The sequence below is a fragment of the Lipophrys pholis genome (genome assembly GCF_963383615.2).
Source record: "Lipophrys pholis genome assembly, chromosome: 6".
Classification (NCBI taxonomy): Eukaryota; Metazoa; Chordata; class Actinopteri; order Blenniiformes; family Blenniidae; genus Lipophrys; species Lipophrys pholis.
In genome coordinates this window covers 9,317,256-9,344,473 of record NC_137629.1, presented here as the reverse complement: position 1 = coordinate 9,344,473, position 27,218 = coordinate 9,317,256, and the positions used below count along the sequence as shown (strand labels likewise).

At 42.1% G+C, this 27,218-nt stretch overlaps 2 protein-coding genes across 3 annotated transcripts in view; one reads left to right on the top strand and one right to left on the bottom strand.

Annotated features, from left to right (window-relative positions):
* The window catches only part of immt (inner membrane protein, mitochondrial (mitofilin)), a 61,920-nt gene extending 58,918 nt beyond the window's left edge, over positions 1 to 3,002 (bottom strand). The window contains exon 1 of one of the 2 annotated variants that reach the window (XM_080465283.1): positions 2,751 to 3,002. In XM_080465283.1, the coding sequence (XP_080321409.1) occupies positions 2,751 to 2,792 (42 nt within the window). In that variant the 5' untranslated portion in view covers positions 2,793 to 3,002. The remainder of the gene's footprint in view (positions 1 to 2,750) is intronic. The other variant, XM_080465284.1, reaches the window with a different exon arrangement.
* Positions 3,003 to 13,526: 10,524 nt separating this feature from the next.
* slbp (stem-loop histone mRNA binding protein) lies at positions 13,527 to 26,821 on the top strand. The gene is made up of 8 exons (XM_080466017.1): positions 13,527 to 13,686; positions 14,329 to 14,415; positions 17,263 to 17,376; positions 18,627 to 18,698; positions 25,670 to 25,792; positions 25,871 to 26,026; positions 26,102 to 26,213; positions 26,284 to 26,821. Exons 1-8 carry the CDS (start codon positions 13,646 to 13,648, stop codon positions 26,347 to 26,349), a joined length of 771 nt encoding a protein of 256 aa, XP_080322143.1. The 5' UTR covers positions 13,527 to 13,645; the 3' UTR covers positions 26,350 to 26,821.
* The last annotated feature ends 397 nt before the right edge of the window (positions 26,822 to 27,218 follow it).

Sequence of the window (27,218 nt, the reverse complement as noted above, 5' to 3'; positions counted from 1 at the left end):
AAAATGTTACAAGAAAGTTCTATTTGAAAAAAAAATAAAAAATAAAAGTATTCACATAGGAAAACATTTTTGTCATACTGCTGTCATCAATTAGTGAACAACTGCATGACTAATAAAAGATTTACACCGATCAATAATCTATTGTAGGGATGCAATGGTTCTCTAACACATTGAACTGTTCGGTTCACTCCATTTTGGCTGCGAAGTCGTGACATGCAGTAGCTGCATGTCCTCGGCCTGTAATGGTGGTGAGTTTCATTCGTCCAGAGTCACAAGTGTTGCAAAAGTTCAAGTTAAATACTTTAAATCTTCAAAGTGTATGAAACGGACGGTTGGAAAGCAAGTTCTGAAAAGAAATCTGGGACAGACAGACCTCAAAACTTTGTGTGCATCCAGTCCGCCCTCTTGCCCGGCTTCACAAATCAAGCTTGAATTAAAGAATTACGGTCGTATTTTATTTCTCGAATTTTGTTTAACATACGCATAACAGGAAACGGGAAACAACCCAATTTCCGTTATTCAATTTTTAATTTCCAAACGAGAAATGGGAGACGAGACGTCTCCGAACATCAAATTGGAAAACGAAAATCAGATGGTTTCCCGTTTCCGACATCAAAAGGTAAACCGAATGGCAGAAAGGTACACAGACCGTGCACGCCCTTGTGGGCGATTCTGGTTTGAATAAAGTTCCAAAACGAAATAACTCAGCCACTTTCACACTCCAGATTTTCAGTTTTCCTGAAACTGTGAAGTGTGAAAGTGGCCGAGTTTGGTCCAACACCAATATACAGTGCATGTTTAAACAAAGGAACAGTAATTGCGAAATACGTCAGACAGTCGGTCAATACCGATAAAAATGCCCTTGGTCCGGTTAATACCCTCTTAAAACTGGTCTCATGTCCAAATTGCTCATTTATCACTCTGATAAAGCCAAGAATCACCTCCCAGTCTTTCATATTGATGGGCCCCGCCATTTTGAATGGTGATGTCACGTCACATGACTCGGCGGTGATTTCCGGTTCCTGTGTGGTGATTTGCACAAGTCAATTGTGAATTATAGTCAGATAAGTTGTTTTCGCGAACCCTGAAGGAAAATGTGATTTCAGAGTTATGACTCCCTTAAACAAGTGATTCTCAACCGGGGGTCCGTGGTGTAATTGCAAGGGGTCGGTGAAAAACGAACATCTCTTAAAAAAAGATCCTATGACAAGCTGCCCGCCTCAATAGGCGGCCCGGGGGAGCCACCTGTCTGGCCCGCGGCGGCCTATGAGCTGCACATCAACGTGAAATAAAGTGCGATTTGTGGGTAAAAAAATGCGCTGCTCCACCTTTTTAATCCTCATCCCACACCGTAGTCGAAGAGAGAGTCTAAGCGCATCTGACGTAATTACGTCGATTCGTTGACAAGTCAAAAAAATAATCAGTGATTAGTCGACTATCAAAATAATCGTTTGTGGCACCCCTACACACACACCCGTTATTCTACCAACAGCTACTGAACAGTTCACACACTCCAGATCACTCAGCATTCAGAGAAACTCCATGGAGTTGATCAGAGAGGAGGATGCTGCAGGGAGCGAATGCTGTCACGCTGTATAACACATCAACACACATCACAACTAATCCACACTCTCAGTTGCAAACTTCACGAATACAGGTGATTCTTGATATTCTTGGAAGATTTATTGGCAGCCAAAAATATGTTCCAGGAATATCAGGAATGTCAGGCCCATTTAAGAACTATCTTCAGATGCATTAAGTCACATTAAGAATGTTAGGAATGTGGCAGGAATGAACTCAGGAACTCATCATGCCGATGTGTAAACACCTTTAAGCAACTACTGCTGTCGGATAATACTGCGACAAGAAGAGTGGAGGATTTAGCGAACTGTAAATCTCTCCCTGTATTTCTGTCTCTCTCAGTGTGTAAATAATAAATAAATACATAATTAGATAGTTGGTTTTACAGTTACTTTTTACAAGAGTGCTTTTTCATGTGACCCTCAAGTTTTGAAAATCCCAGGCTTAAATTATTACTACAACCACATCTTCTACTACTACTATAATAATAATAATTTAATAAGTTATTAATTGACCCCTGTCGTTTGACATTTATACAGGGGTGGAGGTCGGTGTCCTCAGGGTTGATCGTAAATATGCAGGGGGTCCAGGTCCCAAAAAGGTTGAGAACCACTGCCTTAAACACAGCAATACACAATTGAAATATCTGGGCGTTATGGTCCCTTAGACCATTAAAACGTACTTTTAAATATAATCAAACACCATTAATAAACAGACGTACAACAGCTTGTTCTCCTAAGGACTTGGCTCCGAGAGTCCGATAGTTGACGAAACGCCACGGGTGTATCTAAACGTTTTAGGTGGGCGAACAGGCACCATTTACATAAATGCCTCCATACAAAGCTGTTTAAACTGTCGCTCTGTCCCCATTTCTTTCTAAATAAGACATTAATCTATGTGGTACTGTCTTTCTATGACAAATGGCCCGCACGTCCGTTTTGACCTCTCTGTTAGCTGCTCCGTTAGCCTGGGTGTACTGGGGGACTTATTGACCCATGAGAGCCTGACAGGCTGTCTTCTCGGCCATGCCTGGTGTAAAGGAAAATAACAAAAGCAGCCCTGCTGGTTCACCGTTAAAATCCTCCTCCACGGCACCTTGAGAGGGGTGGCGGGTGAGTGCGCGTCACCCCACTGTGGAGCGGTGCCGCCGTGGAGGAGTGGCGTCTTACCCGGGCTGTAGCGTTAGCTCCTCGTACACAGGCCCGCAGCATAGTGTCAGACGGTTGGATTCAACTCCGGAGCAGAATGGGTTGGAGACACGGGTCTAGTCTTCTCCTGTTCCCTGCTGCCTTCTTCTGTTTCCGCGGCTGGTCGAGACACGTTAGACTGGTCCGCTTCTTCTTCTTCTTCCTCCTTTAAAAGTCTACCAGGCTGTATGCCGTACGGCGTAATGCTGCCCTCTATCGTCCAAAACAAAATATGACTTTACCAACTCAAATCCTTTCACGCAACCCAGAGGTACGGTGGCTTAGAAGGGCCAAACAGAACACTATACAAAAAAGCAACAACACGGCAGTGAATGCCACAACACAATATTAAAAAGCCACAACAACAAAAAGCCACAACACAACAGCAAAAGCCACAACACAGCAGCAAAAAGCCACAATAAAAGAGCAACAAGCCACAACACAACAAAAGGCCACAATGGAAGAGTGCAGCACGTGGACTATTTTGATTAAGAGGAGTTGAATGAAACGTAAGTAATACACTGCTGCATGATGATTGTGATTAATGTCATGTGCCTTCGGAAATCACTATTATTGGTCATGTTGTTGAAATTGTCATAATGTTATGTGCACAAAAAGAGGATAAAGACATCCTGTGGCCTGTACTGCGAACCGTGATCAACATATCCAGGATCTCTCTCTGTTTCCTGGGTGGACTTATCGAGATGTGCGCGATCCTGATCATCGTTACTACGAAGCAGGTTATCAGCTCGCTGGTTCAACCCAAACCTACGTGCCAAACCTACGTGTGCGCGTTCACATGAAAGGGGCGGAGTTTGCAGCAAATGACCAATCACACATGAAATCCTGCAGCACAGTTTACAGATGACTGAATGAGCGGTTGTTCTCTAAGAATATGAAGAATTAAAAGACATCCACCAGGCTAAAAGCAACACTGCTGCCACGTCCAAACCAGAACATTCCTGACTTGTTAATGTGTGACTTCATCAGATTATAGTATCCAGGGGTGTCCAAACTCAGTCCTGGAGGGCTGGTGTCCTGCATGTTTTAGCTCTCTCCCTGCTTCAGCATATCTGAATGTAATGATGATGTCATCACCAAGGTCGTGAAAAAGCCCAATAACGAGCCCTTCATTGCAATCAGGTGTGCTGCAACTAGGAGAGAGCTAAACCCTGCAGTATGCCGGCCCTCCAGTACCAAGCACACTGCTGTTCTTTTAGTTTATATTTTACAGTTTGAGGCTGAGTTTCTCTTGTGAACAAGAACAAGCTGAAAACTGAGTGGGCTCTGATCTACAGCAATGATGAGTTCAGGAGCTGTAGTGGTGCTGTGGCTCAGTACCAGCCTTTCGTGGGGAACAATCTTCAGGACACATTCGCAGAGACTGTGGCTTTGCTGAATATCCTCATCACAGCTCCTATGACCACAGCTGAATCTGAGAGGTGCTTCTCAACACTGAAGATAATCAAAACCTTCCTCAGGAACACAATGTCACAGGATCGTCTCAATGCACTGGCCATGCTGTCTATGGAGAAGAACCTTATTAAAAGCATCCCTGACTTCAACCATAGAGTTATTGAAAAATTTTATTCTCTAAGAAAGAACGGCAAAATGTATGTACAAACAATGCAACATGACATTATAGTATGACCCAGCATGGATTAATACAGGTATTATTATTATTATTATTATTATTAGTAGTAGTAGTAGTAGTAGTAGTAGTATTATTATTATCATTTAAAATGTATGTACCAAACATACATGACGATGTAATCTGACCCAGCATGGATTAATAGAGGTATTATTATTATTATTATATAAAGTGTATGTACCAAAAATAGAACAGTACATTACATTATAATGTTGCTTTGGTTGTTTTGATTTATGTAAACACACTGGTGTGATTCCTTAATACGTGTTTGCTTGCTTTTTGGTAAATGTCTATTTTGGAGTTATAGCCCCCCCGGAGAAAACTCCACCAGCCGACACTGCAAACCATGTGTCCTGTATCAGAACTACATGTATGATGTTTGCAGGAAAGAAAACCAGGTGAAAATCAGTTTAGTATTCAGTGATTTATGATTGATTAAAGTCGCTGACACTTCAATACTCCTGCCAAGCAGATTAGACTGAGCGTAGTGGATGACCGGGCCAAGATGGCGGCGCCACCGCTCGCCAGCGCCACCGCTCCGCCAACGCTAAGAGGTGGTAGCGGTAGATGCAGCATCTACTCTATTGATCTGGTACCTACGCCCATAGACATAATAAAGAGCAGTTCATAGTGAACTAAACAATAATAAAATGTTCTGATTTTTGATCTATGATAGGTAATTTATAAAACACAACACACACACACAAATATATGAAGCAGAAGGAGATTGTGCACTACTCATCCATTTTAATAAGTTGAAAAAATAATATTAATACATATGAACCCATATAAAAAATACAACACAATAGACAAGTATTGATCAGAACAAAATCTAGATTCTTTTTTTTATTAATTTATTTCGGGCATATGGCACTTCACATGTGTTCAACCACATAATTAATAATAATAATGGCTTGGATTTATATAGTGCTTTTTTCGCACTGACTCAGAGTGCGTACAGAGACCATTATTCATTCACACCAGTCCCACCAGTGATGGTAAGCTACGTTGTAGCCACAGCTGCCCTGGGGCATGCTGACAGAGGCGTCGCTGCCATTTTGCGCCAACGGCCCATCGGACCACCACCAACATTCATGCACCATTCATACGAGGCAATGTGGGTAAAATGCCTTGCCCAAGGACACAACGACAATGACTGTTTGATAGAGTGGGATTCGAACCGCCAACACACATACAAATACATATATATACAGCCTATGATGATAATATAAATGATACTGTATGAAAATATATTCAGAGAAAATCGATAATCTATATTTACGTATACCCACACACACATAAACATACAGACACACGTACATACGTGTAATTAACATGCCTGAAAAGCGGCAGGAAGAAGTAAAACTTATCAAATACTCTATAGTTCTACCTTACTAATATCTTTCTGTGTTAAAAATTTACACACACACACACACACACACACACACACACACACACACACACACACACACACACACACACACACACACACACACACACACACACACACACACACACACACACACACACACACACACACACACACACACACACACACACAATGATAGAGTACAACAGAACCCAACTAAACCCTTCCAAAGCAAGCAGGTGTAACAAGCAACAGTGGCCAGGAAAAACTCCCTCGCATGGAGAGAAGTTCATAAGAACTCCCTCTTCAGGAAGAAACCGTGGGGCGGACCCTAGACTCTGGAAGGACGGCCATCCGCCTTGACCGGTTGGGGGGAGAAGGACATGGGATAGGACAGGGAGAGAGAGGAATAGAAGAGGGAGAGAGAGTGGCAGACAGGCGAGATAAGTACAAATAATAAGAAAAGTCTATGATGAGCGTTGGTCTGATGATGAACCAATCTCAGTCTGGAGTTTAAGGGCCGTGCCGTTGCGGCGGGGTCCCGGTGATGTGGTGGGGTCGGGTAGTAGGACCGTCGTAACTCCACTCTGTGAGTCTTGGGTCTGATCCCCTGGATCCTGCTCTCCTCCTGTCAGGGAGAAAAAAAGGCGGCGGCAGTATCTGGTGGCTACAGTAATGTTGTTACACAGAGAGAAAAAAAGAAAGACAAGAAACAGAACCTCCAAATGTAGAGTTTCTCCCAGTGTTCTGCACTAGCTGTAAGCTCCTAACAGAGGAGTTTGGGCATCCTGACATTAGGGAGTTACAATAATCTAATCTTGAAGTCACAAAGGCATGAATAATTTTTTCTGCATCTTTGAAGGACAAGAAGTTTCTAATTTTTGCAATATTCCTTAGATGGAAGAAGGCTGTCCTGGAGACATGTTTAACATGGGAAATAAAGGACAGATCCTGATCAAAAATAACACCCAGGTTCCTAATATCACTGTTAGAGGTTAAGGTAATATTATCTAACCTAATCAGACTGTCTGAAAAGTTATCCCTGAGCTTTTTAGGACCTACGATTAGAACCTCAGTCTTGGATGTGTTGAGCATTAAGAAGTTGATAGACATCCAGGACTTAACGTCCCTGAGGCAGGACTCTAATTTAACAAGTTGGTCGGCCTGATTGGTTTTAATTGATAAGTATAGCTGAGTATCATCTGCATAACAATGAAAGTTAATGTTGTGTTTCCTAATAATATTTCCGAGTGGTAACATATAGAGATTAAACAATATCGGTCCGAGGACGGAGCCTTGTGGTACTCCACACAGGACTCGTTCATGCATTGAAGATTTGTTATTTACATGAACAAATTGAAACCGGTCAGATAAATATGATTTAAACCAGTTTAAGGCTAAGTTTTTAATGCCGACGGCATCTTCTAATCTCCTTAAAAGTATATTATGATCGACAGTATCAAATGCGGCACTAAGGTCCAGAAGAACTAAAACAGATAGAAGACCTCTATCTGAGGCCATTAGAAGGTCATTAGTAACTTTTAGCAGTGCAGTCTCTGTACTGTGGTTCATTCTGAAACCGGACTGAAGGTCCTCTAACAGATTATTCTCGTGCAGATAATTATTGAGTTGTTTAGCGACTACTTTCTCCAAAACCTTTGACAGGAAAGGAAGGTTGGAGATCGGCCTGTAGTTTGAGAGAAGGCTTGTGTCTAAGTTTGGCTTCTTAATGAAAGGTTTAATAACTGCTAGTTTAAAGGACTGTGGCACATAGCCTATTGTTAGAGACTGGTTAATAATTGCGAGTATAGAATTATTAATTAGTGGCAGTGCCTCTTTCAGAATTCTAGTAGGAATTGGGTCCAACAGGCTAGTAGTTGGTTTAGCAGAAAAAATAAGGGAATTTAGTTCGACTAGTTGCATTTGCTGAAAGCATTCCAAATGACTGTTAGGTTTAACCAGTTCCTCTGTTATGGGGCTAACGGACGGTAAGGTTTGATGGATGTTATCCCTAAGCGTTGTAATTTTATTTTGAAAGAACTTCATGAAGTCCTCACTACATATATTGATAGGAATGGTGGGTTCAACGCTATTTTGGTTCTTGGTCAGTTTGGCTACAGTACTGAAAAGAAACCGGGGGTTGTTTTTGTTTTCCTCTATTAAGGATGAGTAGTAATCAGTTCTACTTCTACTCAGAGCTTTCTTATAAGTTTTGAAGCTATCCTTCCAGGCTATATAATCTATGTCTGTTTTTGTTGAACGCCAAGTTCTTTCTAATCTGCGGGAGCGTTGTTTAAGCTCGCGGGTTGATGAGTTAAACCATGGGGATGACTTTTCCTGTTTTTTCATTTTCATTTTTTGAGGAGCTATGTCGTCTAGCGTTGTTTTTAGCATATCTGTCAGACTGTTTGTTAGGTATTCAATGTCTGAGCTAGCAACAGTATACGGGTCAGGAAGATTCACTACTGATTCTATAGCAGAGGGAATTCTTTCCTTGAATTTAGTTACTATGTTATCAGAGAGAGACCTGGTTAACACGGCTTTAGCCGGAGGGTTATAACTATTTAGAACAAAGTCAAAGGTTATTAAGAAGTGATCTGACAGGAAATCATTGTGAGGAGAGATGGTCAGATGCTCTATATTCAAACCATAAGTTAGAATAAGGTCTAGGGTATGTAGATGTTTATGGGTAGGCCCGTCTACTACCTGAGAGAAACCTAGAGAGTCAAGTGTAGATTTAAAGCTGGCACTGAAACTATCATTTTCTACGTCAACATGAACATTGAAGTCTCCTACCATGATAACCTTATCTTTAGTCAGGGCTAGATCTGACAACAATTCAGAGAATTCAGTTAGAAAAGTTGAATAAGGTCCAGGAGGATGATAAATGATTACAAATTCTACAGAATTTACTATTTTATTTGACGGGTGTCGCATGGTCACGCTCAGACTCTCAAAAGAACTAAAGTTGGGTTTTGGGTTAATGTTAATTAGTAACTGAGAGCTATAGATGGCTGCCACGCCCCCTCCTCGACCACTTTCACAAGCTATTTGAGTGTTAATATGACTTGGAGGGGAGGCTTCATTTAGACTAACATACTCATCTTTACGTAGCCAGGTTTCTGTTAATCCAAAGAGATCAATGTTGTGTTTGGTTATCAGATCATTGACTAGAAGAGCTTTGGATGATAAAGATCTAATGTTTAGGAAACCACATTTAATTTTTTTGTCTTGATTTTGTCTAGTTTCACACTTGATACGGATTAAGTTTTTGTAGTCATTAGAAGTTATTTTCCTAGGTTTAGATAGTTTTATACTTGTGGTGGTCCGAGGGATAGACACAGTCTCTATGGGATGTATAACTAAGTTAGCTATGGTTGGTGACTGCCGAGAGGGAAACTCAGAGAGGCGTGTAGGACTGCGACTCTGTTGCCTGGTCCCCACTCTGGTGCGTCAGGATGGAGGAGCTAAGCTTTTAACTATGTTTCTAGATAAGAGGTACGCTCCATCCAACATGGGATGGATGCCGTCCCTCCTGATGAGACCAGGCTTGCCCCAGAAGGACTTCCAATTATTAATGAAGCCTACCGAGTTACTGGGACACCACCCTGACAGCCAGCGGTTAAAAGATGACGTGCGGCTAAACATCTCGTCACTGATGAGATTTGGGAGGGGGCCAGAGAAAACTACTTCGTCTGAAATGGTCCGCGCGTATGTGCACACTGACTCTACGTTAGCTTTGAGGACCTCAGACTTCTTCAGGGGAACGTCGTTTCCACCGCAGTGTATTACAATCCATTTAAATCACACATATACACTAGACCAGGGGTGCTCAATACGTCGATCGCGATCTACCAGTCGATCGCGATCTACCAGTCGATCGCAAAGGTAGTATTGGTAGATCGCATTACATTAAAAAAAATTTACGCCAGCCTATCATCCATCCCGTCTTTTGATTGATAAACAGGGCAGCCAGTCAGATGACATCTGCGTTTTTCTGACACTTAGGTCACTGCGCATGCTCAAACAACGGCGCTCAGTGCAGCAAAACTAACAAGCTTGTCAGCGAGTCACCGCCAATTTTCAGCCCTCGGTTTTTTCTCTTAAACCTAAGAAAGGGTATAAAAATGAGTGGGGGAGCTGGACCAAGTAAGAAGACAAAAACTTATCACTTTCATACGGAATGGGAGGAGGACTTTTTTTTCACGATGACATTTTCGAAGTGCGTTTGCCTCATCTGCCAGTCTACCATCGCAATACCAAAGAAGGGAAATGTGGAGTGGCATTTTCGGACTATTCATGGAAAATACGACACCGACTTCCCGCTGAAAAGCGAGCTGAGAAAGAGAAAGGTGAAGGAACTGAAATCCCAGTTGTCCGGACAGCAGTCATTTTTCACACAACAAACTTCAAAAGCGAAAGCCGCCACCGAAGCATCGTTCCGGGTGAGTCACATCATCGTTAATAACAAGAAGTTCTTCCAAGACGGAGAGATGGTAAAGGAGGCATTCGTTGAAGCAGCTGACTCATTGTTCCGAGACTTTAAAAATAAGGCAGAAATATTATCTTCGATCAAAGCTCTCCAGCTGTCAAGAAGTACAGTTACACGGCGCTGTAAAGCCATGGCTGAGGATTTAACCCAGCAACTTTGGAAGGACATCGGAGATTGCGAGTGTTTCTCACTGCAGTTGGACGAATCTACGGACGTGAGTGACACAGCCCAGATGTGCATTTTCATTCGTATGGTGTTTAATGATATCACTACAAAAGAAGAGCTATTAACAGTACTGCCCATGAAAGAACAGATGCGAGGAGAGGACATATTTCAGTCGTTTAAAAACTTTATGGAGAAAACTCAGCTCCCAGTGTACAAACTGATGTCTATCACCACGGATGGAGCTCCCGCAATGGTTGGCCGCTTGAATGGATTTATTGCCAAGTGCAGGCAGGACGATGATTTCCCGGACTTCCTAAATTACCATTGCATAATCCACCAACAAGCGTTATGCGCTAAAATGCTCAACATGAAGGAGATCATGGATGTTGCAACGAAGATCGCCTGTTCTATTCGCGCCAGATCTCTTCAAAGACGGTTATTTCGTGCACATCTGGAGAAGGCTGACTGCGACCACTCTGAGTTGTTGCTGCACACTGACGTGAGATGGCTTACTCGAGGGAAATTCCTGCAAAGATTTCGAGAGCTCTGTCCAGAGATTAAGGAGTTTTTCCGTGTAGCTGGACATGCAGAATACACGCAACTAAATGACGGTCAGTGGCTGTTAGACTTGGCATTTTTAACCGATCTGACCAACATGTTGAATGAGCTTAATCTAGAGCTGCAAGGAAAAGACAAAACAGTGATCAATATGATCAGCTCAGTTAATGCTTTCAAACGAAAGATGCAACATCTCTCCTCAAAGCTGCAGCGCCATGATTTGGCAAACTTCCAGAACCTGGCGTCAGAGCTGGAGATGCAAGGGAAGGCCTGTGTGCAACTTGACAGTGCACGCTACACAGAGCAGATTGACAATTGTCTGTCAGAGTTTGACAAACGCTTTCAAGACTTTTCTTTGCTCGAGCCAGTCGCTACATTCATGTGCTATCCTTTTCGGGAAGATGCTGAGGTTGATTCACTCGCATCAAAAATTGCAACACTGTTTCACCTGAACTCTTCTGGAGTGGAAGATGAGATTTTGACACTGCAAGCCAACATTGAGCTGAAGTCCAGAGCTCATGGACAGTTCTGGAACTTACTCACAGAGGTAAAGTACCCCAACATCAGGAAATGTGCTACCTCCTTGACTGCATTATTCGGCTTCACTTATTTATGTGAGTCAGCCTTTTCCCACATGAAGATCATTAAGTCCAAGTACCGTTCCACCATGACTGATGAACATTTGGAAGTGTGCTTGAGGCTGGCTGTCAGCAGCTACTGTCCGGACTATGCATCCCTGGCTGATTCAATTCAGTGCAAGTCATCAGAGTAAACTCGGGTAATGACAAAAAATGTACATAGTTAATTGTGTTGTGTTGTGCAATATTGGCTCATGCGGTTATGCATGTACATCAACATACATTGTAGATATTAAGAATCCTCAATATATTTAGAAATAAATATATGTTTTGCATTTTTGTAGTAGGTAGATCATTTTGACTTGATCATTTTATAAGTAGCTCGCATGATGAAAAAGTGTGAGCACCCCTGCACTAGACCATAGACATACACACTAGACGCCTGACCGACTGGCAGGAACATACGTCAGTACGTCCGCCATCTTGTGAGGGGCATTTGTCAGGACTTCAGCAACGATACCGCATCACTGTTCTCCTTTTGGTTGTACAAACAGACAAAATAAGGACAATGGACTGCGTGCTATTACCTTCCACAGGTAGGAAAAACATATTTTTTGTTGTTGTCGTTGTGTTTAGCTCATATAAAATTAACTTGGGACATAGATGAGCTGGAGCCGTGGAAAATGCTCTCTATTCCCTGGCTTAAGCTCGCCCTCAAACAACAACAATAATATCAACATCTATTCGGTTCATCTAACGGAGGCTATTTTAGTTGCAGTGTGTAGAATATTACATTTCAAAAGAAATCAGTTGCTCAGAACCAGTCAGTGTACTGTTCCCCGCCTGTTACAGCAGGAGAACCTCAGCCTGATCCCAGACATACTGACATGTACACAAACATTATTATTATATATATTGATTAGGATAGCAGATCAATTGATTGCACGTTGCACAATCAGTGAATTAATGTGATAACACAGGACTCTGAACATGTAAATCTTTTTTTTTCTCACTAGGACCTCTCCTATGCACTGCCCACATGTCCTGATGCTTTGACAGCCAGACTCAGTGAAGCTATGGCCGTAGTGGAGAGTCTGAGAAGAGAGAAGAGGAATGCCAAAGATGAAGAACGGAGGGCAAAGAGCACAGTGTGTGGTCTTCTGGAGAAACTGAGAGTGAAAAATATAATAAATGAAGAGCTGAAAGAGAATATGTCATATAATATGTAATAATAGATAAATATTTCACAATAAATAAATATGTAATCGGTAAATATGTAACAATTATTTTCTATGTAATAATAAAGGTAACTATGTAAAACATAAATGAAAATATAATAGATAAATAAGTTATTGTGTGTAAATATGTTAAAAAAAATCTAAATTTGTTACACAAAAAAGTTATAACTTGTGCCCTAATGTACATATTTATTGTACATTAATGTCACATTGTGTGTAAATAAACGCTTTTACATATTTTTGTCATGGGCCCCGTCATGTTGCTGCTCTAAAAGGAGAGTACAGTAGTCCCAATGTCCCATTTGCAAACTTCTTCCATTTCCTTTCAATACTTTCTATAAGAATGCTACATTGAATAAATAAATAAATGAAATAATTTTTAATTTAATAAATTAAAAATGAAAGCAATGATTCTTCACAGTCATGTAAATGTACATTTACGTGGTTTTCTTCAGAAAACACATCGCTGTCACATAGACTTGTTTAGGCTGACGGGTCAGACTTGCCACTCACAAGATGGCGGCCGCTCTGACGTATCGGAGCGGTGGGCGGGCACAGGTTGCGCGGCGTCTAGTGTATATGTCTATGGGCTTGACGACCGGGCCAAGATGGCGGCCGTATTTCCTGCTCGGCGGCAGCCAATACGTGTCTATGCCTACACCGGACTTCCTTTAACTTTTCCGCGCCCTGTGACGCCACCCCGTATCACATGACCGCTGGGCTCGTTGGTGCCGCGCGTCTTTTCCTCTTGGCGGGTGCTTGTAGACTGAAGCTGCCGATTCTTCTTAGCTAAAACATCCTCTTTCCTCAAACTACTGCCATAAACATGTCTGAACGGACCACACACAGCAGTCACCAGCAGAAAAGGTTCGTTTTCAATCTGTTTGTTCCAGCTTTGTCCGTGTTTTCCTCTCTGTCTTTGTTCACTGTAACCCAGCCATCTAAAGTCTTTTTCAATGTGTTTAAATTGTACCACAGGTTTAGCTAGATTTAGGAACTATATAAGTATCTTTTCAGCAGATCTGTGCTTTGCTAAGAGCAAGAAAAAGTGTTCAAAGTTTGATTTGAGCACTATGTGGCTGGTGAATTCTGCTTCATTGTGAAGGCGTTGGATCATTCATCCACTAATAGGGGACGTGAGCCGGGATTAGACAGTTGTGACACAGGTTAGTTTTAGCTTACTGATGTGTTGTTGCAATAATAATCCAAAAAAAGCAGTTTGTGCTTTTCTTGGTGGCTGAAAACGAGTCATCGAACAAAGATAGTTTACTTCTGTGTGGATCATTAACCTGCCACTATGGGCAGACCTGGCGTGTTAAACGTGAGGGACAGGCTTGGACCCCCGAGAGGGTCCAATCCACTGCTGGGCCCTCTCTGGACCTCTCCCTGGTCCTCTCCAGTTCTTTCCCGGTCCTCCGTGGGCCTTCCAGAAAGCTCCCATGATTGAGCTTACTTCTTCAGCATTGTGAAGCCCATATCCATTTTCTCTGTGGTGACTTCACTTTGCAGAAAGAGAGGCGTGGACGGAAACCTTCGCAACAAGACTGAGGCTGGAGAGATGGGGAACCACAGATACCATGCCAGCAGACCTGACAGGTAACACACACACACCGACCTGGTAAGAGCTATTTAGTGCGAGTGTCGGGGAGCTCAGGATAGAAATTACAAAGACTTGAAACATGTCAACATTTTGAGATGTCACAAAAAGTTACAGAACTTGTAAAGAGAAGTTAAACACGTCGCGTCTCAAGTCTTTGTGCTCAGGTCCAGAGTCGAGTCCCAAGTCCTAAACATTTTTCCTCAAGTCCTAAACAAGTCATTGAAAAAAATGAACTGCTGAGGCACCGGTACGGACATTTTAGGTTGCGATATCCATAATCTTGTTGTGAGACGTAAGTTTTTAGAGGTTATTTTCCCAATATTTGTCTGTCAAACACAACCAAGTGTAATAAATGCAATACCCCACTCCTAAAATCCCAGACATTTGAAGACACTTTCACACCTTGAATTGAATAAAATAAAATGTAGCGATGGGGCCGATCTGATCCAGTATCGGTATCGGATTCTGATACCAACATAATTCACGGATGGGAAATTTACAATCCAACATGTGGAGATTTCTGATCCATGAGCCTCGTCTGCTTCACTGTAACTGAAATGACTCCACAGTATTTCCCTGCTGCTGCTCTGCTCGCTGGCTGCAAACTGTGGACTGGATTTCCTGAAGGGAGGCGGGTCTCGATGAGACCAGGAGGAGTGAGTCGGGAAATCCATTTCACAGTTTGCAGCCAGCGAGCAGGCTAGCGTAGTAGCACTGTGCTATCCAACTTTTCATGACAACATGTTGCTGTTTGGGCATATTTTATGCAGAAAACACCACAACAGCAACGTGCAATGTTTGCAAAGCCGTTGTACAGCGAGGCGGTCGCTCTGCCGCCAGACGTCACCGTTTTAAATTGCCAGCTCGTCTATAAACACCTATGATGATCACTGATTCTCCAAGAAATTGGTGAGATGGAAATGTGAAACTGAGGTGTTTTTAAAAAAAAGAAAAAAGAAAAAAACAACACCAGCGGCATCAAAACAATGAAAAGCAGATCCTCTGCTGTAGCAGTCGATTCACACCTCCATGAAGCTGCATCAAACTCCATGCAAAAACTCCCTGAAAATAGTCCCAATGGTTGGGGCTGCGTTAGAGCTGGAAACACTGCTATTTGTGCTGCGTTGCTAAAGAATTTCCCCAGGAATTAATAAAGTGATTCTGAGGTTTGAAAGATAGAACTAGTTTAATATGACGTCACGCAGACCCCCACAGCTGGAGTTTGTGACGTCTGGAGGCAGAGTGCCACTTGGCTGTACTACGGCTTCGCGACCATCCACGTTACTGTGTTGCTTTGTGGTGTTTTGAGTGTAAAATCCATCCAAACAGGAACATGTTGTCATAAAAGGTTGGATAGCACAGCTATCCTAGCCTGCTCGCTGGCTGCAAACTGTGGAATGGGTTTCCTGACTCATTACTCCCCATTTCATTGAGACCCGCCTCCCTTCAGGAAATCCAGTCCACAGTTTGCAGCCAGTGAGCAGCGCAGCAGCAGGGAAACACTTGTGGAGTCATTTCAGACGAGGCTCATGGATCAGAACTCTCCACAGGTTGGATCGGAAATTTCTAATTTTGCACTAGTCTCACGGACAAGTCATCGGAAATGTGTAGTAGTCTGTAGAAATGTGTAGTAGTGTAGTAGTCTGTAGAAATGTGTCGTAGTCTGTAGAAATGTGTAGTAGTCTGTAGAAGTGTGTAGTAGTGTTGGACTGGCCGACTGGCGTTGGATCGACCCCTGATTACTATCCAGGTGGGTCTCTAACACTGAGCTCCTACCGCATCAATATTGTCTTATTCCTTTTTTGGGATTTCTTTCCAAATGGATAAATGCCACAACGCCCTTCATGTTTAAGTATAGAATGTGATCACGTATAGGGATTGTTTGAATAATTCTACGTAAAGTTATCACATTCACTGTACCAACAGTCTTTCTCATGAATTGCAGAAGTACTGTGTGACTTATGTTTCCCCACTGTGACCTCGGAACGAGATAATAAAAAGAGAGGAGACGCAGAGAGTTTTCAGAGCGGTTTGGAGATTGTAACTGAAACACTCTCTGTCCGTTCTCCTTGCGAGTAAGACCAGAACTTGACTTCGGTGTGTGTTTGTTTCTTGCAGATTTAATAAATGTCCAGAGGTTGAACCTGACAGGGATGGTGCCGATCCAGTATTGGGATCGGAGATATCTGATCCATGAGCCACGTCTGTGCTTTGCTGTCTGCAGCCAGGCATCACCACAAAATTGCTGTTTTGCTGCGTTGCTAAATAATTTCTCCAGGGATTAATAAAGTTATTCTGAGGTTTTAAAGAAATAACAAGTTTATGATGAGATGATGTCACGTAGACCCCCACATTGTCCAAATTGAACAAAAATAGTTTGTACTGCTTCGTTTTCTGATCTTATACTAACCTCAAGTTGCCTTTTGAGAGAATACATGCATACATTAGTACATTTCATACTTGCCTGTAGAGAAGAGTTTATTACAGCCTCATTTAAAATCAACAACAATGATTTTAATATTAAAGCAAACAGAGCTCTGGTATCTCAATAGTATCTGTATCAGCAGATATCCAAAGTCGGGTATTAGGATCGGATCGGAAGTGAAAAAATGTGGATCGGTGAATCCTTAATCGCGTACTGCGCAACCATGTGCCTGTGTTGTGTAATATGTGATTGCGTAATACATCTGCTGCGAGTCAGCGAGTGTATTCATCGTACTGTCTACACACAGCAAACTTCATGCCGTGGCTTAGTTTATGTCATACAGTATCAGTGTGTGGAAGGCTTTAGTGGTCCCTGCAGCTGTCTGCACTCTGACTTTCATCAGTGTTTGTGTCCACAGTTTTACCACCCCGGAGAGCTCGGGTTCCGTGTCCCGCCGTTCAGATCCGAGCGACTGGAGTCGCCAGGTTGAGGACGATGAGATGAGGAGGGATGTTCACAAAGACATGCAGCGGTAAACCTTGTTTCTGTATCATATGTAGAGCCATCGGAAGCATGGATACATCCACTTGAATGTACTTTTAATATTATGCCTGAAAAAGCAGAGTACGACACATAGGCCTGTCACAATAACAAATTTTGCTGGACAATAAATTGTCCCAGAAATTATTGCGATAAATGATAATATTGCCGTTTTGATACCATTTTTCCACTAATATTTTAATAATAGTATAATAATGCAAGTATACCCTTTTATACCTTTTAACTTTTATTTCTTAAGAATATCTAAAATTGGAATTGTATTATGAAAAAGACATTGTAAATATCCAAAATAAATAATCAAAACAACCTCATCGCTCCCTCTCCTCCTCATGGGGCTCTCATGCTGCTCTCAGGTGTGCCAGGTCCCCCCCCCCCCCCCCCCCCCCCCCCACCACCACACACACACACACACACACACACACACACACACACAAGAGTGATTGACAGGCAGTGTTGGGAAAGTTCAGTTTCTACATGAACCAGTTCAAAGTTCAGTTTACAAATTTTAATATGAACTAGTTCAGTTCATAGTTCCAAAAATGAACTAGTTCATAATAATTTTTTTTTTCAATATGTTGCTGCAAGCTTTAGAGTTACGTGATGCACCTGAACGCATCACCCAAGTATCAACAGCATGAAGCTTGTTGACCCTTAAAAAGCCGAGTCGTCCGCCGCAGGGTTCAAAGCATGTTAAGAAGAAAAAAAAGGTAGCGGCTTGTGGTCCGGAAAGTACGGTAACCATATGAAGATGAAGTATTAATCGTGGAGACAGAGTCTGAGGTCGTGCTACTGTCTTCTACTTGTTTTTGTCGTGATGCTTCGCATTTTGATGACATATAAAGCAGTGCGACTCTGGTGGCTGCTGTTGCCAGATTGGCTGTTTTCCACCAACATGTTAAGGCCCATTTACAGTGAGCCTTACCTGGGTTTTCTACTGGAAGACTCAGAAATCTGGCAACTCTCTAAAACAACATTGAACTGTGAGAGCGCCGTTCACTAGCACCAGAATGAGCGCCGCTCACAGTGACGTCTTTGGTAAATGAAAAATTATCAAGCCTGGCAAACTTATCGAGCTCATTTTTAATTATCGTGCAATTAATTGATTTATTGATTATTGCGACAGGCCTAACGACACACCTTCAGCACCATAAGTATAAATAGTATGAGAATTGTTCAGTAAGTCACTGTTTTCTTTGTTTTTGGCCTGTTGGCTGTGTGCAGTTACAAGCGGAGGATACTGGGAGCGGATTTCAGCCACAGAGAGAGAAAGACCTCTTCTGGCTCCTCAGGAAGGTATTGGCCCTTTTTAGTTTTTTTCTATTGTTTCTTTCTATCGTTAATAATGAGACATTTCTCCGACTCGGCTCTGTGCTGAAGGCTACAATATGCTGGAACCAGACCAGAAGAGATTATACAAGTTTTTTACACTCTCCAGCAGGATGGAGTCTGGGTTTGTGATTTGATTTCGGGTATGGTTAGACTCTATATGTACACACACACACACACACACACACACTGTTGGTGTATTTCTGGTGGAGGGTGAAGCCTTTCTTTAACCGTCTGCAGTGTGATGAGACCTGCTGACATCTTTTTCCCCACCTCATATCCACTGTCATACACTTTCACGGTGCATACAAGCTAAATGTTGTAGTTCACGTGAAAGTGAACTAACATTCAGGAGCAGGAGTCATTTAAAAACTCAGGGGCTTCTCATATATAGTGAGCTTCTCATGTATTAATGACGTTCCGTCAAGGAAAGATCTTAATTTTTTTTCCCACGAGTCGAGAGGACGAGTGAGCCATGGGTTGCACTAGTCCTGCAGACTTTGCACTAGTCCTGCACCCAGTGAAATATATTTTGTTAAACAAAAACAGTTTCATGTTATATTAAAATCATGATCATTGAAATACTATTGATTTTTTTTAAATACTACATTTTGTGTTGCAGGTACATCACCTTAGAGTTTTCTTCTTGTATGGTGCATGGCAAAAAACTAGAAAAACGGCTCAGAATTTAGTCACCCCATGCCTGTAATGCCTGTTCGCTACAATATATTTATTATTTAATGTTTCCAGGGCATGACATTAAGGATTTTGACTGCTTTTTACTTGCCTGAAGTTTAACGGAAATTTATAAGCTAGGGTAATGTATGAATTCGACCATTAAATACATTGTAATATGTTTCTGTAATTGTTTTTTGAATAAACGTGAGGTATATTTGACTCCAATTAAAAATGGCTAGACAAACATAATAGGATTTCACAAAATATTTTTACAATTTACACTTTATTCCATTAGAGTATCCATACAGATTCTGACATAGGCTAAATGTCTAAATGTTTCAGTACTATCAGAGTTCCTTTACATAATTACATTTTTTATACATATTAAGAGTCATTTCAGTTACCTTAGAATAGTTCAATACAACTGTTTGTATTATATACAAGTACTACATTAATGATTTAAAGGGAAGTATTAAATTCTTGTGCATACTAGAGAATTAATGACTAGTTTTAGACAAAACAATTATTGTAGTATCACACATTAAATTATATTATTCAGTGACTTGAGTACACCAATAAAAAGACACAAAACTGATGCCTGTTCTTATGTCAGGTGTCTGATCGAGGGACAGCTTCAGGAACTTGCTCATCTACATTGCAGTAGAGATACACCGATCCACGATTTTTCACTTCTGATCCGATCCCGACACCCAAATGTGTTTATCTGTTGATACGATTCTGATACCAGAGATGTTTGCTTTAATATTATTATCATTATTATTGACTTTAAATGAGGCTGTAATAAACTCCTCTCTACAGGTAGGTATGAAATGTTTTATGACATGTATTCTCTCAAAAGGCAACTTGAGGTTAGTATAAGGTCAGAAAAGGAAGCAGTACAAACTATTTTTGTTCTATTTGGACAATATGGGGGTCTACGCAACGTCATCATCACATGATAAACTAGTTCTATCTTTCAAACCTCAGAATCACTTTATTATTTAGCAACACAGCACAAACAGTGTTTCTAGCAGTGTTTCCAGCTCTAACACAACACGAATGATGGGGACTATTTTCAGGGAGTTTTGCGTGGAATAGTAGGTGTGAATCGACTGCTACAGCGTGGAGGAGCTGCTTTTCATTGTTTTGATGGTGCATTCAGTGCCGTTCTCCTCGGCGAGCTGTAGTTTTAAAACGGTAACATCTGGCGGCAGAGTGACCGCCTGGCTGTAGTACGGCTTTGCAAACATCCACGTTGATGTGTTGCTTTGCGGTGTTTTGAACGTAACATCCATCCAAACAGCGACATGTTGTCATGAAAAGTTGGATAGCACAGTGCTACTACGCTAGCCTCCTAGCTGGCTGCAAACTGTGGAATGGATTTCCTGACTCATTACTCCACGTCTCATTAGGCGCGGTTCCACCGCTCTTTCTGTCGCTGGGCTGGGCGGGGTGGGGCGGGTTTTCGCGCGGTCCGACTGAAAAGTTGTGGATAGTACGGAAAGAACCCGCGACCGCCAGCTACGATTTTCCGCTCCCCCTTCGTTGAGGTTCCGGGGACCGAGGAACGGGTCTGTGAGGAGGAGCTACAGCGCAGCCGTCTGCTGATTGGTGGTGACGATCGTCACTCTCCACTTGCCCGCCATATTTTATTATTTCATCGGCCGTAAACCCTCCGTTGTTGTTTACATACAGCGGTTTGCGCTCACTGGTTGATTTGTTAACTGGGTTTATTGAAACGTCAGCGCTCAACACAACATCGTGGTCTTTTAAGGAGATACAGACGCTCCTCTGTCAGGAACAGGAGGAGGAGATTCATCAGGAGCTGGACGCTGCTGTTTACAATGAGAAAGTTCAACCTGAGTCACAGAAAACAACTCGGACGGCCGCCGGCCGCTTCAGTGTTCTTCGCTGGACGCTCTCTGAGTCGTTCACAACCCCGCCTACATTTTTACCGTACTTTCTGTGGTGGGACCGCACGACCGAGCTGGTCCTGGGTGCACTTTACCGTACCTTAACCTCCCGCTCCCCAACATGGAACAGCGGCTGTTGAGACCCGCCTCCCTACAGGAAATCCAGTCCACATTTTGCAGCCAGCGAGCAGCGCAGCAGCATGGAAACACATGTGGAGTCATTTCAGTGAAGCTCATGGATCAGAAATCTCCGCAGGTTGGATCGGAAATTTCTAATTTTGCGCTAGTCCCATGGACTTTTGTCGTCCGACAAATTCTCCCACTCTAACCAAAATCTTCCCACTCTAACTTTTCCAATACACATCCATGTCAAACTCAAACGGCTGAAAACTTTATCAAACTTAAAGGCTCACAGATTAAAATTAGTCGAAGAGAGGAAAAAGATGTTTTCACTTCTGAAAGAGGACAAGAGCGGCAACGTTCTAGAAGTGAAATCAAGTCTCGCTGAAAGTATGGCGTTGAAATATGGGTATTTCTTTTTTTCTTCTTTTTTCCCCTGGGTTCCCATCCACTTTGAATTTAAAATGATTCAGTTTTTCACTTCTTTTTTTTTTCTGGAAACCGTTAGCTGTGCCATTTAGTGCTTTAAGTGGGCCAGTATGCACCGGTACGCAGTACTAGCACTTCTAAATTTTACCCCTCAGCGTACCGGGACTTTATTCTAGTGTATGACGCGTACCGTAACTTTTCGTAATGTCCGGACTGTCGGCCACTAGTTTTTTCCGCACACTTTGAACTAGGGATGTCCCAATCACACTTTTTTGCCCCCGATACCGATCCGATTTTTCAGAATTGAGTATCGGCCGATCCCGATACTTTGCCGATCCGATACTTAGCTGTCTGAAGCTAAAAGCACTATTGGCAGAAGCTTTGTTTAGCTAGAAATTATTGTAAAACTCACTTATTGAATCAAAATTCTTCTCAGAATGACTTAAACATAAATGCTCTTGGGCAATGTAACTTCTTTGTGTATTAAATTTCAGTTTAACTTAAAGCAGTATGAGAGATTTGACCTGAATTGTCACAAAACATTTACATTTCAATGTGAATTATAAACACTTAATTCCACATCAAAGTGGTAAAACCTGTTTGACAAAAGTAGTCTGAACATAGTTCTCTCAAAAACTTATTCAGAATATCCCAGTCTCCCTTCAAACTAGCGTAACCTTCTGGGTTATTTTTTTCTCTATATCACTCCCCTGTGGGTACTTATACTTTATTTTAAAATCCTTTATTTTAAAGCCGCACCGAGTTTGCTGCTTCAGTGCGACTTTTTCTTTAGTTGTTGTAAACTGAAGGTACATCCACACGACGGAAAAAACACGTCTTTTTTCTCCCCGGCCTTCTCCCAAAAAACTTCCATCCACACCTCACTATGAACATGACTCAACATGAAGCTTCAGGGCATGTAGTACACACGCCAGACCTTTAGGGGCGCTGTGATCACCACACACAACAAAAACGCAGAAGACAGACCACATAGAAATTTACAAGTAGACTTCTGCACATAAACACATAAACCACTATATATAACTCTAGTTTTATAGGTCTATGGCCCCACTCCGCCTGCTTCTAGCTTCTGCAGCTCGACCGGAGCTTCTAGTCTGTGATTGTTGTGGTTATTAGGTGACGTTGCGGGCCGCGTTTTTTTTTTTTTTTTTTTAGAACGGTGGGGTGATCGGCTGGATTTGCCTATTCCCGATCCCTCACAAATCACCAATATCTGCCCCGATCCGATTTCTACCGATCTGATCGGGACATCCCTACTTTGAACTCGGCGGCGTAAACAACAAACAAGGCTGTTTGTTGGCTGTTAAGAGAACGCCTTTAATTGGTATCCAAACTCGATACCAATAGTGGATCGGGTCGGCCCAATCCCTTATTTTGATAACTTTTGCTCTTCAACTCCTTTTCTATCAAAAGAGCCCAAGTTGAAGTAGATTTGAGTTTCCCCCTCGGACGAGTTTGCTCTAGAAAATTTGTAAATTTGGGCTAAAATACGCCATTTTCATCCCAATATCCAACTTCCTGTTGAGTTTTCGGTATTACCGTCAGAGAGTTTTTTTTCCGCCTTGGCCCGTGACATATGTGTGCCGATTTTCGGAGCTCTCTGTGAAAGGGGATTTTGGGGCTACCTTTGTCCAATTTTGTAGGTGGCGCTGTTGGGCCATTTTGCAGGTCACATGTGTAACTCCCCAAAATTATCTAAATTTGCACAGACTGTGCAAAGTTTCACAAAACGTTATGTATGCGAAGGCCCCCAAAAACGCGTCCATTCCAGCTGACTGATAATAATAATAATAATCCCTACGGTTTCAATAGTGTCCTATGCACTGTTAGTCCTTGGACACTAATTATCAAAAAGTTATGTCTGCTTCGGCCCTCAACCCGCGTCTGTTCAGCTATAATAATAATATATAATAATAATAATTAAAGCTGAAAACAGCCTTTATCAGGGCCTCTGGCCCATCTGGGTCGGCCCAATCATAGCCTTTTAAATATTGATCAAATATAAATTGAGGGTTTTACAAAAAAAAGGACCCATATTTTGAAAAATGTGGTGGGCTACTATTTTGAAAGCCAACTAAACTCTAATGTAGCTCATAGCATATAGGCCACCACCTAACCCTAACCCCAATTTTTCTGGTTTCCAGAGATAAGGATCTACTATAGTGGGCGTGGCTGTTGAGGGGTGTTGTCGCATTTATTCATAAAATTATAATTTCTTGAGGGGAAAATGTGTTGTCTTTCAGTCTGTGTGGGTTTTGAAGCAGTCAGACGTAAACTTTAGACACGAGGAGGCTCAGTTTGATGCAGACGTACGATTTTGCTCCATCTGACTTGATGATAAATGTGGCTTGAAATCATGCAAAATGACAGCATTGTTTTCTCTCATCAAAAAGGTCATGTTTTATGGAATTTTCCCCACATGTGTTACATTGTCGTGTTCGGTAGGTTCTTGTCGCGCTTCTGATCTGCTTACTTTTTTGATCAGTCACGGTTTAACCACAGTCACCACTTTTTCGGGGTGTTCTGTCATGGCTGTTTTTGAGGAGAACTGAATTTTTATAATTTTTACATTTTCCTATATTTTTCGCCAGGCTTGATGAGCATGCCAAATTTGGTGAGCATTTGAGCATCTTTATGGGGTAAAATGTATTCTTCCTCAGAGGTAATAGCGTTTGTGTGAAGGCCTTTTTTGGGTGAAAATCTTACTTTGAAAGGCAAATTGCAGACTTCCTGTTGAATTTAGGTCAGGGGTGTCAGCATAGGATTTTTAGGTCTTGATGAGACAAACAATTGAGTTTTTGTTTGATCTCCCTATGACACGTGTCGAACTCCGGTCCTCAACCTTTTGCATGTCTCCCTGTTTCAACACAGCTGATTGCAATGAGCAGATCCTTGTCTGACTTTGTGCTGAAAGTGTTGATGAACCATCAGGACATTCAGTGGAGGGAAACATGGAAAACGTGCAGATATATTGCTATAATAACCTTTAAATTTACACTTGAAACTTTGTATTTGTTGTGGTCACAGTGTATGTAATGGAATTGTCTATATTTTTGCAAGATCAAACAGTTAGTACTGAAAATGATTACAATCTCTCCAGTTTGGAAGAGACAAAGTATGAGTGATACCAGGGTTTCCGTGGAGTCTTAAAAAGTCTTAAAAGTATTACATTTACAAATCTGCATTTAATACCTTAAAAAGGTGTTGAATTTGACATTGTAGGTCTTACATTTTGTAGAGCTGCTGCGAATAGTCGACGCAATAGACAATAAAAATTTGCAGATGTCACTGTTTGCCATGCTCGCTGCTGGTTAAATCCTGCTCCTCTTCCTCTTCCTTCTCCTTCACTGTTCTGATATGAAAATGCTGGCGGCAGGTGCAGCGTGTCCACTAGACTGCGAGGCAGCGCGTGGCATCTCTTTCTACGCACTACGGTGTGCCGCTACACGCTCCAGCTCGCTCATGAGTATATCACTCATTCTTTAATCGTGTGTAGCATGTAGCCTCGCTACTGTGTGCGCCCGGAACTCTTTAGCATGTAGCACAGCTCAGAATTACGTGCTGCACCTGGTAGGACAAACGTGTCTCGGGGACCCGCTCTACTCTGTAGTGTCTATGTTTACCGTGCAGCCTGAAGGCTGATGAGCCAATCACACGTAGAGTAGGGCGGGGCGAAAGGAAGCTCCACCGCGGTCCTCTTGAAATGAATCTCTGTGGTTTTCATGTCTGATTTGTTTCTGTCTGTGAGTGAGGGGGTCTTCTGTGTTTTACCTGCAGCTGTGACTCCAAAGAAGGAGACAACATGGAGATGGATGAAGCTGTGTTACTACGGCGTCAGAAACAGATCAACTATGGCAAGAACACGCTGGCCTATGATCGGTACATCAAAGAGGTTCCAAAGTGAGTGAAAGAACGGTTCTGTGAGCATAATGAGAAAAAAGGCTGATTTTCTAATCCTAGTTCCTCTCCTATGTTCAGACACATGCGTCAGCCTGGCGTTCACCCAAAAACCCCAAACAAGTTCAGGAAGTACAGCCGGCGCTCCTGGGACCAGCAGATCAAACTGTGGAAAGTCAAACTCCATGCCTGGGACCCCCCCACAGAGGAGGGCAAGGACGGGACCCTGTACCACATGTAGGAGCCGATTCTGTGAATGTGAAGCTCTGTCTTTCTCACTCAGCTGATGGTTGATCTGTTCTGTGTCTTCAGTCAGGAGCTGGATCTCAATGATGTAATGGACATCGAGCTGGACTTTCCAACCTTGTCAGAGCCTCTGGACACGCCTGTTAAAGCTCCCCCCATACAGAGTGTTTCAGTGGAGGTCAGTTCATCTCCATTACCTGGCTATCATTGGTCTCTCTGTGTGAACTCTTCTGTTTTCTGTTGTTCAGGATGAAGCCTGTGCAGGAACGCCAGTCAAACTCATGAAGATGGAGGCGGACCGGGACCAGCTGTAGACCATTCTCTCTTTACGTTGTCAAGCCTGTTTTTTTCACTGTTGGTGGTTTTTAATCCCTTAGTTTGGATTTTTTTTTTTTTTTTAACAAATATTGTGCTCAGGGAGTCTTGGTCAAGGTGAGCCTCAGATCAGGATGGTTGAAAAGATTTGGGAAAATATTGTTGCTGTTGCACTGATCTGTTGGCGCAGCTGTGTGGAAAACTAAATATTTCTCTTCAGACTCAATGAGACAGCTTTGGTTTTCTCTGGTTATACTTGTACAGAAGAACATTACAATTGCCATAAATCACCCAAAATATTTTTATTCTTTTGTCGAACAATTCAGAGATCTTTTTTAAAGATCGGTCTTTGTGGGAGGGACCTGCTTCCATATGTTGAATATTGGTTGTTTGTTAATGTAAGATTTTTTTTTTCTTCCCGTTTGTTTTATAAATGGTCAAATAAAATAAATTGAATATAATGTGGAGGTTTTAATGACTCCTTTTGTAATATTTTAGAGCTCTTTAGAGATCCACTGGTCATAATAGTCCTGCATCAGTACAGAAATAATGGCTAACTAGTTTTACATCTGTAGTTAAAGCTGCGATCAGGTTGAAATGTGCTGCATGCCAAGGTTTTGTGCATGTCAGTGCTATGGAAATGTGGGCAAACAAAATGACCGAAATTTTACATTTTTGACACATTCATGATACGCTGTTGGCAGAGATTCCCTACTGCCCTTCCCTCAGCAAACCCTGAGGTCACGTTTGCGATGTACAGTAGGTACGGAAAGTATTCAGACCCCTTTAACAGACAAGAACAAATGTAGAAATTTTAGCAAATTTATTAAAGAAAAACTGAAATATCACATGGCCATAATTATTCAAA